Genomic DNA, 16,414 nt, shown 5'->3' with positions numbered 1-16,414 from the left:
AAACAAGCATTTGTCGTTTTAAATGTTTTTTTATGAAAGTGAAAACATGGTGGCTCAGTCGTAATTATAACCAACTTCTTTGGCAGCTTCGTTCCCAACCCTCTCGACCCATCATCCTTCCTCTACCTTCTTCTCCTTCAACCTTCATCTCCCAAAACACCACCACGCAGCACCACCTACCTCCAAACTCCATCATCAATGCATCAAACGGCTAACACCCCACCTCCAAACACCACACCATAACCCAAACAACCACACTGCCTTGTCCTCCACAACCACAAGCGCAAACTCCGGCGACCCAACCTCCACCAACAAAACGCCGCGCACCGCCACCTATCACCACCGCGACCCAACCTTCAGAGATTTCATTCCCTTTTGGTTAGGTTTCATCGTGTCCTGTTTCGATTGTTGGCAGCAAGGTCGACACCGGAAAAGGAGGTGGTTCGACAGTCAAGTGGAGGGTGGTTGACGGCACAATGTTGTGCGTTGGGTTCAAAAAGGTCTTTTTTGTTGTTGACAAGCTCTTTGTTGAAATGCCCCAAGCAGTTTTTCAATATTTTCATATTTTAAAAGAGAAAATAATAAATTAAAGCAAACATGTTTTCTAAATTAAAAAAAATTCAAACCAAGTATCACTTTATAATTTTGTTTCTTCTATTTTTAAAATTCATAATTTTGGTGTTTCAAATTTTAAAATTATATAATTTTAGTCCCTTCCATTAATTGTTAATTGACTATCAATGGACTATGATATGCCATTTGAACTCAAGATTTGATGTGAATCTTGCAATAGAGAGAAATCTGAGATCTTTAGAGTGAAGAATGAATTCTTCTACAAAACTCCTAAAGATCTCTTACCATACTTGAAAAAAAATAAAAAAAAAATATTCAAAACAGAAAATCAGAAATTTGCGAGAATGAGAGAAGGTCGTTGAGGAAAAAAAAAAGAAGACGAAGAAAAAAATGATGTACTTACCTGGATGGGGGAGCATGAATGTTGAGGGAGAAGAAAAAGAAAAAAAAATATTAAAAAGTGAAATTCATATGAAACTTATTAAAAATTATCTAAAATCATAAAATAAAATCTACCACTAAAGAAAATCTTACGTGATAAGATCAAAAAATGATTTAAGATTTCAACTTAAGATCTACCATTAAGATCTACCATTAAAATGCTCTTTAATGAAATGAAGGTAAAAGGGTACAACTTGAGAGACTTATGCAAAGGTATCCAAATTATTCATCACATAATATAACATAATGAGTAACATTCAAATATGAACACCATTTGTATCAAACATGTATAGAATGAGTGGTTTGGATATTTTTAATAAAATACCTTTGCAAAATTAATTTTAAATAAATACAATGAGTGATAAATTGTTCGGATGTTTTTATTTTAAAATCAAGCCAATAACAAAATTCAATACAAATATTTATCAGTTTAAAGTAGACTATATTTATCAGTTTAAAGTAGACTTGATCCCCTCCCATCTCATCGATCGTCTCAGTTCAAAGGATTAATGTCTCTGTAAAATGCGCTACAGAAGTAATCTACCATATATAATGGGAATGAAAAGCCATGATTCTCTCCATAAGCGAGGTGAAAAGCAACAAGACGAACAAGTTTATTTACAAAAACTACGACACACTACACAAAATTAGAGTGAACCCCAAGTAACCAAATGAAACTATTTAAAGCAGTAGCAATGTAGCTGTCGTACATTGAATTCAAAAGACAGAAACCAGTCCAGGAACACCCAGCCCCATCACTAGACCGAAGCCAATGGCTGAGTGAAACCAGTCCTGGCTGAGTGAAAGCTGCACCAGTATGCAATATAGCTTCCACGGCAGGGACTTTGGCAAGAACACAATTGGATCTCTAGCCTCTCAACCAAGTGTTCCTGTAAGATGAATTGTCTCGCAGAGAGGCATCATGGGGCTTGTACTCCATAACATAGCTGTGAGGAAGCTTTAAGTGACGTTTGATTGAATCTCTCAGAGCCATTACAGCCTGTAATGAGAAAGCAGGAACAATACTAAGGATGCTTCTATAAAAGAAAAAAAGCAACAATACTGAGGACATGCATAATTTACATATGCATATACAAATAGGGTCCATAATAATGCCAACCTGATGGTCTGAAGCATTGCGATTCCAGACACTCAATATATCCTCGTTGAAACGAATGCTTAGTACTGCACCACATATGTTATCCCCATAATCCAATTGGTCACCCACCAAGGCAAGAACCTGCACTTAGTATTATGAAACATTCAAGTCTCCAACAATAGAAGACAGAAATATAATAGCAATTGATGGTACAGGTCATGAAATCAAAATAACCAAACAAGAGAGATTCCAAACAGTACTTTAGCTGGTCAATTAACTTCAGAAATGTAGGTTTCTGTCTTCAGTTTCAGTTGTGAAAATCAACAACAAAACATTTGAGGCCCATAAAATTGCATAATTTTAGGAGAAATGTTAGTAACACATTCTAACACTCTTTTGAACACACTCTCCACTACTGGCTGAAATTTATTTGAAATCACATTTTTTTTTGCGGGTCTTACTTCTTATTCAACAAGTCTCTCTCATAATTTTGTAGTTTTAAAAAAATTGGAACCAATAGTAGAGTGTGTTAAAATGAGTGTATTAGAGTATGTTGCTAACATTCATCTAATTTTAATGAAAAATTTAGATATTAACGACAACAACCAAGACTTATGCTACTGAGTGGGATCAGATAAACTATATGTATCAAAACAGACCATTGGGATAAAATCAGATTTTCAGTAAAACTAGTTGGTGCAAGTACAGATTTAAATAATCACTCAATAAATTAAAGTGTTAACATTTTCCATAATCATGCCATAGCCATACATTTTATCAAGGAAGATAAAAAATGTTACAGATGAAAATATTTGCATTACCAGGTCCTCCCAAAAACGGCCAGAGACAACCTTTTTGAATCGTATAATCCATTTACCACCATTGCAGTTAGCAGAGTCCTTCAGAAAAACAATCATGCAGTGTGTCAATGAAAATTAAAAGATCGATACGACACACCTTCCCCCTTTTCACCCTCCCCCACCCCCTCAAAAAATTGGAACAGCTTATAAATTCTCAATCGGCAAGAAAATGCAACTTCAGCTACTACTTTTAAGTATCTACCTCCCATAGAGGACGGATTCCTTCCTTGAAAAGGTGCAAATCTGTTGGACTAGGTAAAGAAGCAGGACGAGCAAGATGGCAGTAGCAGACCCAAAATCCTTCAACCTATTAATACAATACATACAATCATGGAATCAACAAGGTATGGATAATTGTAATGAAGTATGAACTCATATTCAACTACAACTATCAACAAAGCAAAGACCTCACCGTACTAAATTCAACAATTTTCTTTATGTTGTCCTCATATGATGTTTGATTTCGAACTCCAGGTGTTCGACGAGTGTACCAGAAGACAAACTTGTGCTGCTAATAGAAATCACCAGCAACACAAAATAAATCCACCAAAATGTTAAATTGCACCAACAGCCTCTAAGCAGGATAAAAGATAGAGTGAAACAAACATAGCTACCACACATAATCAACAAGCATCTCAAATGATCAAGATGCTCAATCTAATCAAGTGCATAACCATCTCTCATATAACTACTTCAAAGCAGAAGCAGCCAACACAACATTCAATCAACTCTTCCAGAATTAAAACCACTCCTTACGTCAAATTGAAAGATCCCAGAATCATAGTGATACATCAAAGCAGGCTACCCTTACATAAAACCTTAACAAAAAACCAATCCAAAATTTTAATTTCTTTATCATCTTCCTCAGCAAATAATATAAATACCCACAATCCGAAACTTCCAATTTAGCCATTACATCGGACCTCTGCATGTCTATGCGTTGGTGCAAACTTCACTTACGCCCTTAAATTGCCATTCTCCAATAAAAAACCAAAATAAGAAAAACAAATTAAAAAAATAAAAAGCCTAGATATGAATCACCAAACTTCTCATTGCAAACCATTTCGTCCCAAATACACAACCATAGACCAGGATCAAAGTCAAAATTACCCTAATTTAAGGAACAAACACATAATAATAGACAATACTTAGATGCAGTTCTCGTATACTTTTGATTCCATTCTCTAATCAAATTGAAGTTTCACCTCAGTAATCCGCGTAATAAAAGTTTACATATCTCACTATAGATTATCAAGGTGAAACTATCGTTCTAATCGGAGAAAAGCACCAAAACCGTATCTAAATTTTATTCTAAAAACAAGAACAATACTAATAATTGTTGGTAGAGTTTGAGCGATTGAGTGGTGAAGAAATAAAAATGGAAGTGAGAGAGAGAGAGAGGAACCTTTAGGGGGTGAAGTCCGGCTTTGAGTTCACGAGCTTGTCGTTCTTCGATTTCTTTGTTGTTGGAATCAAGTGCCGATGCCAATTGAGAAGAAGAATCTAACGTTGTTGGGTGAGCATTTTCGGCGTTGTTCTCTGATTCCTTCTTCTCCACTGTGAAATCCATTGTTGTCGCTGCTTCCTAAACCCTAATCCCCTTTTCCCCTTTCTGCGCTCAGCGTTGTTGAGGTTCGTTTCGGTTCAGAGGAAGCAACGCGCTTGGGTTTTTGTGCTTTATAGGTAGATTCACTTCAGAAATATTTTAACCCTTTTTTTTTATTTGTTTTCATTTTTTCTCATTTCTTGTGAGTTGTGTTATGACAGAAAAAAAAAAAAGGACTTGTGTAGTCAATAGTCATATACTTTGATTTTTATGCTATGAATATTTTATAAATTATTGAAAGAAAAATAAGTTGATTGTTTGTTTATATTATTAGCGTATGTTTTTAAAATATATTATTATACTATAGTTTTCTTAGATAAAGAAATATAAATTATTTATTTAACATTTTCTGTTGTTGTTATTTAATCATTTGATAAAACATCATTTTGATGCTGAAAATCTAAAGCGTTGTTGCATTTTTTAAAGGGTGAAAAAACAAAAATAAGTCCACAAAAAGTCAAATAAATAAAATTAGCAATTTACTATTACTTTTGATCCTTTCAACATATATTAATATTATTGTTTTAAGTCACGCAGTTTTTTAAATTTTGAACTAAAGTGATTGAAAGATTACACTTTTAAATACTTTTTAAATTAATTTTTTTACTTTTAGGAAGTAATGTATTTTTTAATATATTAAGTTTTAAAAATTTTGAAGGCAATTTTTGTACCTCAAAATGGCATTGATGATGGTGAGTGAAGTCAACTTAGGTTGAACAATCAATCTCACATATGGAAAAATAAATTAGATATGAAAATAAGAAGTTGAGAGGATTTTTCTTTGTGGTTTATAATTTTTAAAATAAAATAAAGATAGTGACAACTAAGTTAGTTATCATTGTTTGACATTAATTATTTTAAAATTTAAAATACTAGCAATACTAAATGTTGTTGTTAATGGTAGGTAAAAGAAGGGATTGAAATGACATTTTCGAAAACATAAAAGATCAAAGATAAAATTTTCAAAACTAAATATAACAAAATAAAAATAAAATCACTAAAATATAATAAACCAAAAATAAAATTTAGTTTTTTTTAATATTTTATTCCTTCCATTCGTCCATGTGTATGTTTGGTCTTCCCCCTTGCTAATGTTGTAAAAGTAAATACAAGATTAAAACTAATATGATATGGTATGATTGGTAGATAATTTTATCTCTTAAGCTTGTGTTCAGGATTTTAGCCTATGTGAATGAAAAAATAATTCATACTCCTAGTATAAAATATAAGAAGAAGAAAAATGCATTTTTCTTGGTATCAAATACAATAATTTTTCAATGAAGGAAAGTTAGGGAAAAAATAATTTTTAAGTCAAAAGGCATCTATGTCTTAAAAACAAATCAAGACTATTAATTATTTTAATTAGATGCAAATCAATACAAAATGATAAAAAGTTGAGTCTAGTGTGTTACCAGATCATGATCTGTATCTCATCGTTTGAAGTTTCAGATGATGTCTCTCACATACATGATTTGACATAGCATTTAAGTGTTGCATTTAAGACCTTTATTCAATACTTTGCGTTTGAAATTCTTTTATCTATCAAGTCAAAATCCTATGAATAATAAATGAAGTCCATAATCTAAAAGTGTTGACCTTTATCAAAAGACGTTTCACTATGCAGATCAACTCTGATAAAAGAAGTGACTTTTCTGCTGAAGTGTTTGTCACGTTAATCTATCAACATGAACTCTCTGCATGAAGAACGAACATGCATTTAATGTAAGCATTAATTGCCTAAATAGTTAGAATTCATTTGACGAAAAACTTTAAGTGACGAATTAATCCATTGAAGGACAACAAACACTTAAAGATGAAGATTATAAATAGAATAAGCTTTAAAGAACAAAATATGAATTAATCTTATGTGAAATATTCATTCATTTTTTATTGTGTAAAACTTTTTGTAGACCTTTATATAGATAAAAAGTTGTCAAAATACTTTGTATATCTTAAGAGAAAAGACTAAAGTGTTGAGTGTAATATTTGTAAGACAATCATCTTTTAGTCATTAAACAATCTTAAACAACAAATCTTGTTGAAATCAAGCTTGGAGTATAACTTGTTATTGTAATAGCTAGAAGTAACAATAAAGAATACTTGTAACTTTTGTTAAGTTAATGAAACTTGGTGAATTGTCTAAAACTTGATGTAGTCTTGGTGATATAGTCGAACCAATATAAACCTTGTGTGTTTTTCTTTATTTTTTTTCTTCATGTTTAACTAACAAAGGGTTTAGATTTATTTTTAGATATTATATCAGTTTTTGGTCTATTAAGAAAACCATTTCATTATTGTTTGATCAAGCTTTTCACATTATATTTTATTTGTTTTAAGCAAAATTCGTATGAGATGATAACTCATTTTTTGTTTAAGAAAAGTTTAAAATTTTTAGATTTAATTATCCATTTAATCTTTATAGTTTTTAAACTTATCCCTTTTAGTTTTTATAATTAATAAATGAATTTTCTAGTCCCTAAAATTTACATTTTAATTCCTAAATGGTGCCTATAGTTAAAATTCTTTAACTAATAGACTTAAAAAAATTTAATCACATATGACTTTTGGGATTAAAATGTAAATTTAATGAACTAAAAAATTCACTTATTAAATTTCAAGGACTAAAAATCTACTTATTAATTATAGAGATTAAAAATGATAAATTTGAAAACTATCATAATTAAATGAGTAATTAAACCAAATTTTTTAAAATATAATTTAACATCATTTTCATGTTATTTGTGTGTATAGTGATTAACTAATTTTTTTAGTTAGTGTGTAATATTATTTTTTCTAATATTTGAGATAAGTTGTAGTATCATTAAGATGTAGTACCTTGGTTGAAAAAAAAAACGTAATGCAAGATTAAGAATAAAATAAAGTGTGGAATTTTTCATTTTTCAAAAAACAATGGCTATTGCGAACTGTCTAGAAAAAACAAACACACACGAGGTATACTCGGGGTTGGAGAGAGAGCGATTTTTAAGTATATGAATGTGTGGGAGAGAAAGGTTCCTAAAACAAAGACGAGAGAGACTCTAAAACCTTTCGTTCTTTTTTCCCTTTATTTTTCCCGTTTTGCCATTTTGCTTTTCTCCTTCCTTCATGGCTGCTTGGCTTATTCTTCTTCTCCTTTGCATGGCAATGATTCAATCCACGTTTGCGTCTTCTTCTTCCTCTTCGTGCCTTCCCGAGCTGCCTTCATTTCGCTACAATCTTCAATCACAATGCCCAATCTCGATCCCATCGAATCCACCTCTTCAGGTACCTCGTTTTTTATATTTTTGTTAATTTCCATGTATTGAGGTTGTTTTGTGCTCTGTGTTTGCTTTTTCCTAGGTTTCTGGTTTTATTAGATTTTGTTTTCAATGTTTGGATAGTTTGATCTGAATCATGTTGTGCGATTCATGTAGCTATTGATTAATAGGGACAATTTCATACCCGTAAATGGTTTTGAAGTCTTGATTTTGCAGGCTTGTGTAGATAATTTCTCATATTTCTTATTTTGGTTAACTATTTTATTTTTTTTAACTGCTTTGTTTTTATAGCAGACAAATTGAGTTTATAGTATTGCCTTGGACCTTGAAGATTTTGCTAGGATAAAGATTGCTACGCTTAATTGCTTGTAAACGATTAACTATTGTACTTGTCAATTGTCATGGCTAGGATTGTGACAGAGAAGTGAAAAATTTTAAAATTAGTTTTGAAAATGGAGTTGTCACCAATGTTTTCATGACCAGGATGGTATTGTTTGTGGTTTTTGACTCTGATAAGTGTAATTTTTTTTTTGTTTGTAGCTGATTGAGAACTAGTTGACTTGATTATTCTCATTGGATGGCATGGTCACACTGGTATAACAATAAAATACTCCCTCCATTCCTATTTATAAGACCCAAGTTTGAATTAGTGCTTGTTCCTTCTGATAAGACTCAATCTATAATATTTCTTGCATTAATTATTTTTAGACTAGAAATATCCCTAATTAAAAAAAGAGAGAGAATGTATTCACAAACAATTAGAAGAGAGGGGAGTATTAATGACAAGGATAATTATGGAAAAAGTTATAAATTTAAGACAAATTTATTGCTATCAACTAAACTAACTATTTTTCTTAATCTTGATGAATTAGGTAATTGGGTCTTATATATAGGAACAGAGGGAGTATGTACATTTGATGTCCTCTAATAACCTCTAAAGAGTGATCCATATGTATCAGTCAAAATAATTTAATTGTGATAAAAAATATATATGAACTATGGCTTTAATTCATGAGGAGATTGCATAAATTTCTTATTTTACTTTTTAGCATTAATTTTTTTTTATAGATGGCTATATAGTGTTGTTAACTATTACGATGCTCTCTAGCATCTTCTGAACCACTGCAACACCTGTCATTGTATTCTTTTCTTGAAAAAAAAATCATGTCAAATCTTCGAATGATTATATTTTCCTCAGGAAAATAGATAACCTTTTTTGATTATTTCAATTTTCAATCAAGTCACTCACACTAGCTTTAGTCTGAATCCCAGTTATAGATTTGAGTAAATAGTTACATAGATCATTTAGTTATCTATTAACAATTTGCATATTCTGATGACATTTATTTAATTTTTATTTTTGATTTGTTTAGGTGGATGGAAATTTTGTTGAAGGAATTTTCTCTGACATAAAGAGGACAGAGTATACGTCTATACTCTTTTATGCATCTTGGTGCCCATTCTCTCGTAAAATGCTTCCTCAATTTGAAATTCTAAGTTCCACGTTTCTCCAAGTAGAACATTTGGTTCTTGAGAAATCATCAGTTTTGCCAAGGTTTTGAAGTTATCCCTGCTTCTATTTAAAGTTTCTAAATAAGGATGAAACTATTTTTTTGTATGTTGTTTGCCTACTCTGTCTATGGCATATAACTTGCAGTGGTTAGTTCTATTCCTGGATCAACAATATCTAATTTCCTATTAAGGAATTCTAATGTTACTCTCTGTGACAGTTTTTTGAAAAAATTCTATATGAATAAATGAAAGCCATGTGGATCCACTAAATACGAAGTATATGCCTTGTAATTAAGGCATGAAAACCTACATGGATTTTTCACACAACTGCTAGCATTTCTCAATTTCCTGTTAGTTAGGCTAATGCCATAAGCAATAAATATATTCTTTTCTTTTTCAACTTTGTATTTTATACATGAATTTAAAATTTAGCAGAAATTATGACATGATCAATAGGCTATCTTTATAAATGTATGTTGATGTCAACATTTGTTTTGTTGTGTAGCTTCTTTTCAAAATATGGAATTCACAGCTTGCCTGCAATATTACTAGTGAACCAGACATCAAAGTTGAGATATCACGGTCCAAACAATCTTCTCTCCCTTTTTGAATTTTACGAAAGAAAGACAGGTAAGCATATCCAATTTCTTGTTTGTAACTATACAATGTATTATTAAAAGCAACAATTCTTCCCCAATTAGTAACTCGAGTGAAGTGAAAGAAACTTCAATGATTGATAATATTTTTTTGCCCAATTTACATCCATTGACTTGTCCGCTTGTATCAGGGTTTGCACCAAGTAGTAATATAGTTATTAGTCCATCAACCAGCACGATGAGTGATGAGAATTCAACTACAAACCTATTCAGTTTGTCTATGAAAGAAACATGGAGTAGGGAACCCTACTTGCTATTCTCTGTATTGTTTCTCTGTTTGAGGTTACTTCTTTTTGTTCTCCCCAAGATTGGATCACATCTCCGAGCATTTTGGATTTCCTGCATTCCTCATCTGAACTTGCAAATTTTTGGTGAGACCTGCCAAATGATGGGGCGCGTGCTTCAGGTGATCGATGTCAGGAGGATTTGGAACAAGCTAAGACTGTGCAAGACCAGGACTTTTCACGAAAAGGCAAGGAGTGCCCGCGTTTGGGCTTCATCTATAACTTCTGTTTCCCTTGGTGAGTCATCATCAGCTAGATCATCCACCCAAAGTTTGAACTAACAACCTTATTATGATGTCATTTTGAGGGTAGTTAAGAGTTTATTTTTATTAGATAATATTATATCCTCAAGCTTTCAGTGAAGCTTGGCAACACATAGTCTTCTTCTCTCTTGCTTATTTTGTTGTAGTATTAAAAGCCAAATGTTGATTTATGTTTTAAGCCGGGTTTGGGAGGAAGCGAACAAGCATATAAATTTGAGAATTGTTCCTTTCTTGTAAATTAGTTTTTTTCTGAATGAAATCATACACACATTGTGATATAAGCACGAAGCATCCTTCTCAACAACCTTTCCCCAACACCCACATTAGCCCCACTTAAAACATTTTGCAGCTCAAGTGCTCAACCAACTTCCATTATTTTCAAAGTCTGGAAGAAAGAATAAATCAATTCAGGTATTATCTATCATCCACTTAACAAAGTGTGGCTGACGGTGACTAAATAGCATTATAGATTTATCTTGTATTTATTACTAACACACTTTCTAATACTCTATTTTGAACATATTCTCTATTCTTGATTGGTATCTATCGGATATCACAAAACTTTGTGGATTCACTTATTTAATGAGATCTATTAATGATTTTGTAATTCTTAATTAATAGTAAAGATTGTGTATGAAGTGTGTTGCAAGCACTCTTCCTAGTATACCGGCATCCTTATGCTTGCAGAACAGGGTTCATGTGCTTGTTTGCATAGGCGACTAGGGCAACATTCGACAATTACGTATGGTTGCTATAGAAACTTGTTTGTTGCTATGTTTCAATTTCAAGTTTTTGTTGGTGGAATTGTAAGAGTCTTGCAACGTTTTTCATTGCGATAAATACTTTAAATTAGTCACTGGAATTATCAGTAGCAGTTAATAATTTCTAAAATTACAAAAATGTCATTTTAATATATGAAAATCAAATATAAGCCACTAGTCTTTAATTTTGTAATTTTATAGGCTAAAATAATTCTCGTTTGATTATTTCAAACAGATTAAAATAGTATTTTTTTTAAAATTTTAAAAATTAAATTGGCATATGCTCATAAATTCAATGATGGTTAAATTTGATATATTACACTTGTTCTTTCAATTGTGGTTGGTTACCTCTCATTGCTTATTACTTCTTCAGGCTAGAAGAGTACTACAAAAATGTTGCACACCTACGATATACTTTTAATAAATAAATAAAATCTTTTAATATAAAAAAGTAATAAGAAAATTGTTCTATCATGGCCAACAAAAAAAATTCCTAAAGATTTTATTTCCTTAAGATATGCTTTTGTGATTTGTCTCACTTGGGCTGCCCTCTCGTAAGTCATGTATCTATATACAAGAAGTGTATGAAGTGAAAAAGGTTAAATAAGACAATTTCAATTATATAATCAAAGTTGATGATCAAAATTAAATTTAGAATAAATTATCAATCTTATTTTTTTTTGCTTTTTACATTTCACATTTATTTTTAAAATTCACATAATACTTCTATTTTATAACTGTGATACTTAAATTCAAAATCTAAACACACAAAAATAATAAAAATATCATTATCATAAAATTTAGTTTTTTTTTTTACATAAATCCCTTTTTTAAAATTATTATACAAAATTTTTTATTTATAAATTATAAATAAATTTCTCTCCAATAGTTAAATGATAAAAAGATTGCTTGTAACAAACTTTCTATGTTGTGGTTAAATTGAAGTTTCGTCAGGGATTTTCTCTTCCAAACAAATCCCTTCAACTTTCTAACGTTCTACTATTGTGTGAAGTCTCTCCGCATAAATGTTTATTTCTCTTAACTTATTCAATGTTGTGGTTAAATTGAAGTTTCATTGTGGATTTATACTTTCAAACAAATCACTTCAACTTTCTAACTTTCTACTATTTTGTGAAATTTCTCCACAGCAATATAACACAATATGTGGTGTAGGATTAGTGATGATGTCGCCTCTTGCATGGGCAAGAATCGATCCCTGTCAAATTGAACACAAAATGTTGTTCAGTCCCTAATATAAACCTTGGATAGGTTAAATTTCACTGTTGCTCCTTTATATTTTAGTATTTTTTTATTTTGGTATATTAAGTTTTAAAAGTTTTTTTACCTTAAAAAAAGTTTTGAAAGTTTTATTTTAATTATTTATGCTGTTTAAAGATTTATTTTAATCTTTTATTTTATTTTTCATTAAAAATATTAATGTTTCATTAACTTTAAATTTTAAAATAGTTAATTTAAAATATTAGCAGCTGAAAATTGTCACCTGTCTTTCAAAAACAAATTATGTAAAAAACATGTTTGTGTTATTCAGTTGGGTCATCTTTAATTGAGTGATAAATTATGTAATTTATTTTTAAAAAACACATAATATTGATTTTTAGAAGAGATGGGAGAATATTAAATATTAATTTAAGAAAAAAATTATATCAATTAAATTAATTATTTTTCTTAATTAATTATGATGAATTAAGTAATTAAATCTTGTAAATAAAAATAAAGATAGTCAAGTATTACAATAAACGAGAAAAAAAACATAGTTATAATTAATAAAAATTTCACTTGACAATATTACATTTTAATGTTATTTAATTATTAATATGCTAGAAAAGAGTTCAAACTTATGGACAATTGCTGAGGTCTCACTCTACCTTCCTTCTTTTACTTTCTTTATGTCTTTTTCAACAAGCAACCGACAATCTCTCTCCCCCCCTTCTATCTCTATTGGTCAGAACAAAAGCAACAAAAGAAATTTTTATTTTTCTTCACATGTGAAAACACCTCTCTACTTGTTGTCGATACAAAATCACCGGCTGATAACAATAAATAATTAATTAAAAGGTAGAACCTAATTTGATTACCTTGGTCATTTAGCTATTACTTCGTTTTTGCGCACAGAATCAAAACTGAGCTTTATCCAAAGTAAACCGTCCACTATTATTTAGGCATATAATAGAGTTTGGTTTCATTTTTTTGGTGTACTTTAATACTCTTTTTTGAGTGTACTTATAATAGAGTTTAATAATCCAGTAGAAAATTGGAAAGAAATATCCAGGAATCCTATCTAGGTAATTATCCTTGGTGGGGCCCACATGGACCATACTCAAATTTGTCATCTTCAACAAAGATAAGCACTCAAACCATGTCATATGCTGATGATGGCCTATGAGTTCCATCAGGACAAATCCATGGTGGCATGCTCTTTCAATTCTCAATTGAAATTCCCCCAAAGCCACCTTCTTTTGATTCAATAAATCAACACCCAATTTTCAAAATTCCAACTTGTAATCAATTTTTCTTTCCATTTGACACACCATACCAATCAACCAACCTTGTTGCTTCTTGTGATCACTCCTGAACCACACTAATGGATATTGATGAGTGGGAGTTTCTCTCTGATGATGGCTACCTTGATTTCAATGAAGAGGGTGGGAAGCAAAAGCAAAAGCAGAATTCCTTTGGAAAATTGGACTCCGAGGGCATCTTTGACATGGACTACTTTTGCTCATCACCACCACCACCAAGGGTGAGAACTCAACTAGTCCCTTTGCCAATTCAATTGGAGCCAAAAATTGGGAAGGCCCCAGAAGATATTTTGGTGAAAGACATCATCAAGAGTAGTCCTATGGAAGTGGCTATTGCTACCCCATCAGAGAACACAAAGGAATTTGAGACAGTGGAAGCTGATAGAGTGAAGGTTTTCTTCAAGATCAAGGAGAAAAGTGAGTTTGTGGACATGAAAAGGGGAATCTTGGCTCCAATGGATGCTGCTGGTTCCTTGAAATTTGAGGACAAAGGTGAGGCCATGGAGATCATCACCTCTCCCAGAAGGAGGGTTATTGAGAAGGATGTGTGTGACAAAGAAGAGGAGTCCACTTGGGAGGAAGACAACAACAGTGGTTTCAACTTGTGGAAGTGGAGTTTGACAGGTGTTGGAGCTATCTGTTCTTTTGGTGTTGCTGCTGCTACTATTTGTGTTCTCTTCTTTGGAAGCCAGCAGAGGAACAAACTAAAGCAGGATCAGAAGATTCGGTTCCAGATCTATACTGATGACAAGGTTAGCTAGTCCCTCAATATTTTTTTTATTTGGTTTGTTGCTTATAAAATTGTTAAAACCAATGTTCTAGACACTGTCTACGACCAAAATTTTGACTGCAATATCAAGGTTTTTGAAGTTTAATATGCAATTTCTCAATCAGAATTAAAGTTTCACCTTAGTGTGTAAACATTTAATAAAAACCTTTATTTCACAGATAGTAAAACTCCAATTCTAATTAGAGAGTAACATCAAAAGCACTAATGAAATTGCACGTAAGTTTTGGTTCTTTGAAATATTCGTAACCACAACACGACTGAAATTGTGGCGGAATAAGTTGCAATATCAAAGATCGCGACAAAAGTGTGACCATAATTTAAAACTTTGGTTAAAATAGTAAAATTTTGTTTATGATTTATTATAGGATTGTGTTATGTGTTTCAGAAATGTTATGGAAAAGAGAAGTCTGTTTATTTTGTGGTAAGGTTGGAATTTTACTATGATTGGAATTTGGAATACTGAATAGTTTACTGGTTTTAGTCCAATTGTGTTTTTTTTAATGGGTTGTCGGATGTTGAACTAGTCCTTGATTGTGATTTCAGAGGATTAAGCAAGTGGTGCAGCATGCGACCAAATTGAATGATGCAATTTCAGCAGCAAGAGGTGTTCCTATGAGCAGAGCTCACATAAGCGTTGGTGGTTACTATGATGGTCTTTGAAAGCATTGATTAGGTGCCTTCGTGAAGCAATTGTAGTCTACAATGGATCAACCATGCTATAAGATCTATTAATCTGGCCCTATCCTATGTTGCTGTAAATAACATGATGCCAGATGTTACCTTATTGTTGTTGTTTGTTCTGTATATTTTCTGTGGTCTTGTAAATTAAGTCACAGATCAGAGGCACTTTTTTTTATTATTATTATTTGATTAATATTTTGGAATTTATGTATCAAGAATTCAAGATGTTTCTAGCTTTAGTTTTGGTTTTTGGTAATTGACAACTCAGGTGAAACGATGCGAAGGTTTTAAAAAATGAAGTGGAGTCAACTTATAAAGGTAAAATGATCTAAAATTTTGAAGATATCAATGATTCTCCTAATATTAATATAGTCTAAGGAAGATTTACATTCAGTATGATATTTGACAAGAATTACCGAAAGAAATTTAAGAATTCAAAGCGTAAAACATGTTGAGTAACTAACTATGAAGTACTAATTTTGACACAGATACAACTAATATCCAAAATATAAAATAGTGTAACACCGCTTATAAGTTATATATATATAATTCGCATTATCAAAACAAAGTAGTGAGTTACGAGCACTTTTGGGCTTTACAGTTTTCATATAAAACTGCATTAACGACCCTCGCGAATAAAATATTAAGAGGGATTATTTCACAATAGAAATATAATCTTTATAAAAGAAAATTAGTAAGATGAATTATATTTCTTAAAAGTTAAAATTACTAGTTAAGTCATGTGAAAATGAGTCTAACAAAAATAATGCTACAATTGTAATATTTATAATATAAGTTAACTTTTTTGTTTCATTTTATTTTATGTGTAACAGTGTCTAGAAAGTATTTAACTAAGAGTAAGTGTTAACTCACTCTCTTAACTTATGCTTAAATCGTATCGGAGAAGTGTTCAAATTGTGTTAAAGAGATATCCGAACAAGAAAAGGAGCTATTTTAATTGTGATACGGTTAAGAGGTGTTTAATAATATTAAAGGTACGTCGATCTTATTTCAAAAGTGTCTAATAGGTTGACATACCATTTTACATAGATTTCAATGCTTCCTAAAATTCTTAACATAGTTATGGATAT

General features: G+C 31.3%; 3 protein-coding genes across 4 annotated transcripts; 2 read left to right on the top strand and 1 right to left on the bottom strand.

Moving 5' to 3' along the window:
- Positions 1 to 1,526: 1,526 nt before the first annotated feature.
- On the bottom strand, positions 1,527 to 4,643 carry LOC114383610 (eukaryotic translation initiation factor NCBP-like). Of its 2 annotated transcripts, none has more exons than XM_028343314.1 (6): positions 4,379 to 4,643; positions 3,386 to 3,484; positions 3,176 to 3,280; positions 2,935 to 3,012; positions 2,135 to 2,254; positions 1,527 to 2,014 (listed from the first exon to the last, which is right to left on the bottom strand). In XM_028343314.1, exons 1-6 carry the CDS (start codon positions 4,541 to 4,543, stop codon positions 1,883 to 1,885), a joined length of 699 nt encoding a protein of 232 aa, XP_028199115.1. In that variant the 5' UTR covers positions 4,544 to 4,643; the 3' UTR covers positions 1,527 to 1,882. The 2 variants fall into 2 exon arrangements, with proteins under 2 accessions (XP_028199115.1, XP_028199123.1); XM_028343322.1 differs by having other exon boundaries at positions 3,386 to 3,481; positions 4,379 to 4,642.
- A 2,899-nt stretch (positions 4,644 to 7,542) lies between these two features.
- Positions 7,543 to 10,839, top strand: LOC114383602 (5'-adenylylsulfate reductase-like 5). The gene is made up of 4 exons (XM_028343303.1): positions 7,543 to 7,843; positions 9,210 to 9,391; positions 9,854 to 9,978; positions 10,136 to 10,839. The coding sequence occupies exons 1-4, from the start codon at positions 7,685 to 7,687 to the stop codon at positions 10,567 to 10,569; spliced, it is 900 nt and encodes a 299-aa protein (XP_028199104.1). The 5' UTR covers positions 7,543 to 7,684; the 3' UTR covers positions 10,570 to 10,839.
- Positions 10,840 to 13,893: 3,054 nt separating this feature from the next.
- Positions 13,894 to 15,562, top strand: LOC114383592. The gene is made up of 2 exons (XM_028343290.1): positions 13,894 to 14,604; positions 15,186 to 15,562. Exons 1-2 carry the CDS (start codon positions 13,915 to 13,917, stop codon positions 15,300 to 15,302), a joined length of 807 nt encoding a protein of 268 aa, XP_028199091.1. The 5' UTR covers positions 13,894 to 13,914; the 3' UTR covers positions 15,303 to 15,562.
- Positions 15,563 to 16,414: the final 852 nt, after the last annotated feature.

The sequence above is a fragment of the Glycine soja genome, chromosome 2 (genome assembly GCF_004193775.1).
Source record: "Glycine soja cultivar W05 chromosome 2, ASM419377v2, whole genome shotgun sequence".
In the NCBI taxonomy this organism is placed as follows: Eukaryota; Viridiplantae; Streptophyta; class Magnoliopsida; order Fabales; family Fabaceae; genus Glycine; species Glycine soja.
The sequence above is the reverse complement of the archived record's forward strand: the minus strand, read 5'-3'. Positions and strand labels throughout refer to the sequence as shown.

What these genes read in the sequence shown, in the direction of transcription:
- LOC114383610 (XM_028343314.1), bottom strand. Translation starts at nt 4,543, where the DNA reads ATGGATTTCACAGTGGAGAAGAAGGAATCAGAGAACAACGCCGAAAAT. An exon ending in GAATCCGTCCTCTATGGGAG is followed by an intron (nt 3,013 to 3,175) that starts GTAGATACTTAA and finishes GTTTTTCTGAAG; the next exon opens with GACTCTGCTAACTGCAATGG. An exon ending in GCCGTTTTTGGGAGGACCTG is followed by an intron (nt 2,255 to 2,934) that starts GTAATGCAAATA and finishes TACTAAGTGCAG; the next exon opens with GTTCTTGCCTTGGTGGGTGA.
- LOC114383602 (XM_028343303.1), top strand. Translation starts at nt 7,685, where the DNA reads ATGGCTGCTTGGCTTATTCTTCTTCTCCTTTGCATGGCAATGATTCAA. An exon ending in CATCGAATCCACCTCTTCAG is followed by an intron (nt 7,844 to 9,209) that starts GTACCTCGTTTT and finishes TGATTTGTTTAG; the next exon opens with GTGGATGGAAATTTTGTTGA. An exon ending in AAATCATCAGTTTTGCCAAG is followed by an intron (nt 9,392 to 9,853) that starts GTTTTGAAGTTA and finishes TTTGTTGTGTAG; the next exon opens with CTTCTTTTCAAAATATGGAA.
- LOC114383592 (XM_028343290.1), top strand. Translation starts at nt 13,915, where the DNA reads ATGGATATTGATGAGTGGGAGTTTCTCTCTGATGATGGCTACCTTGAT. An exon ending in AGATCTATACTGATGACAAG is followed by an intron (nt 14,605 to 15,185) that starts GTTAGCTAGTCC and finishes TTGTGATTTCAG; the next exon opens with AGGATTAAGCAAGTGGTGCA.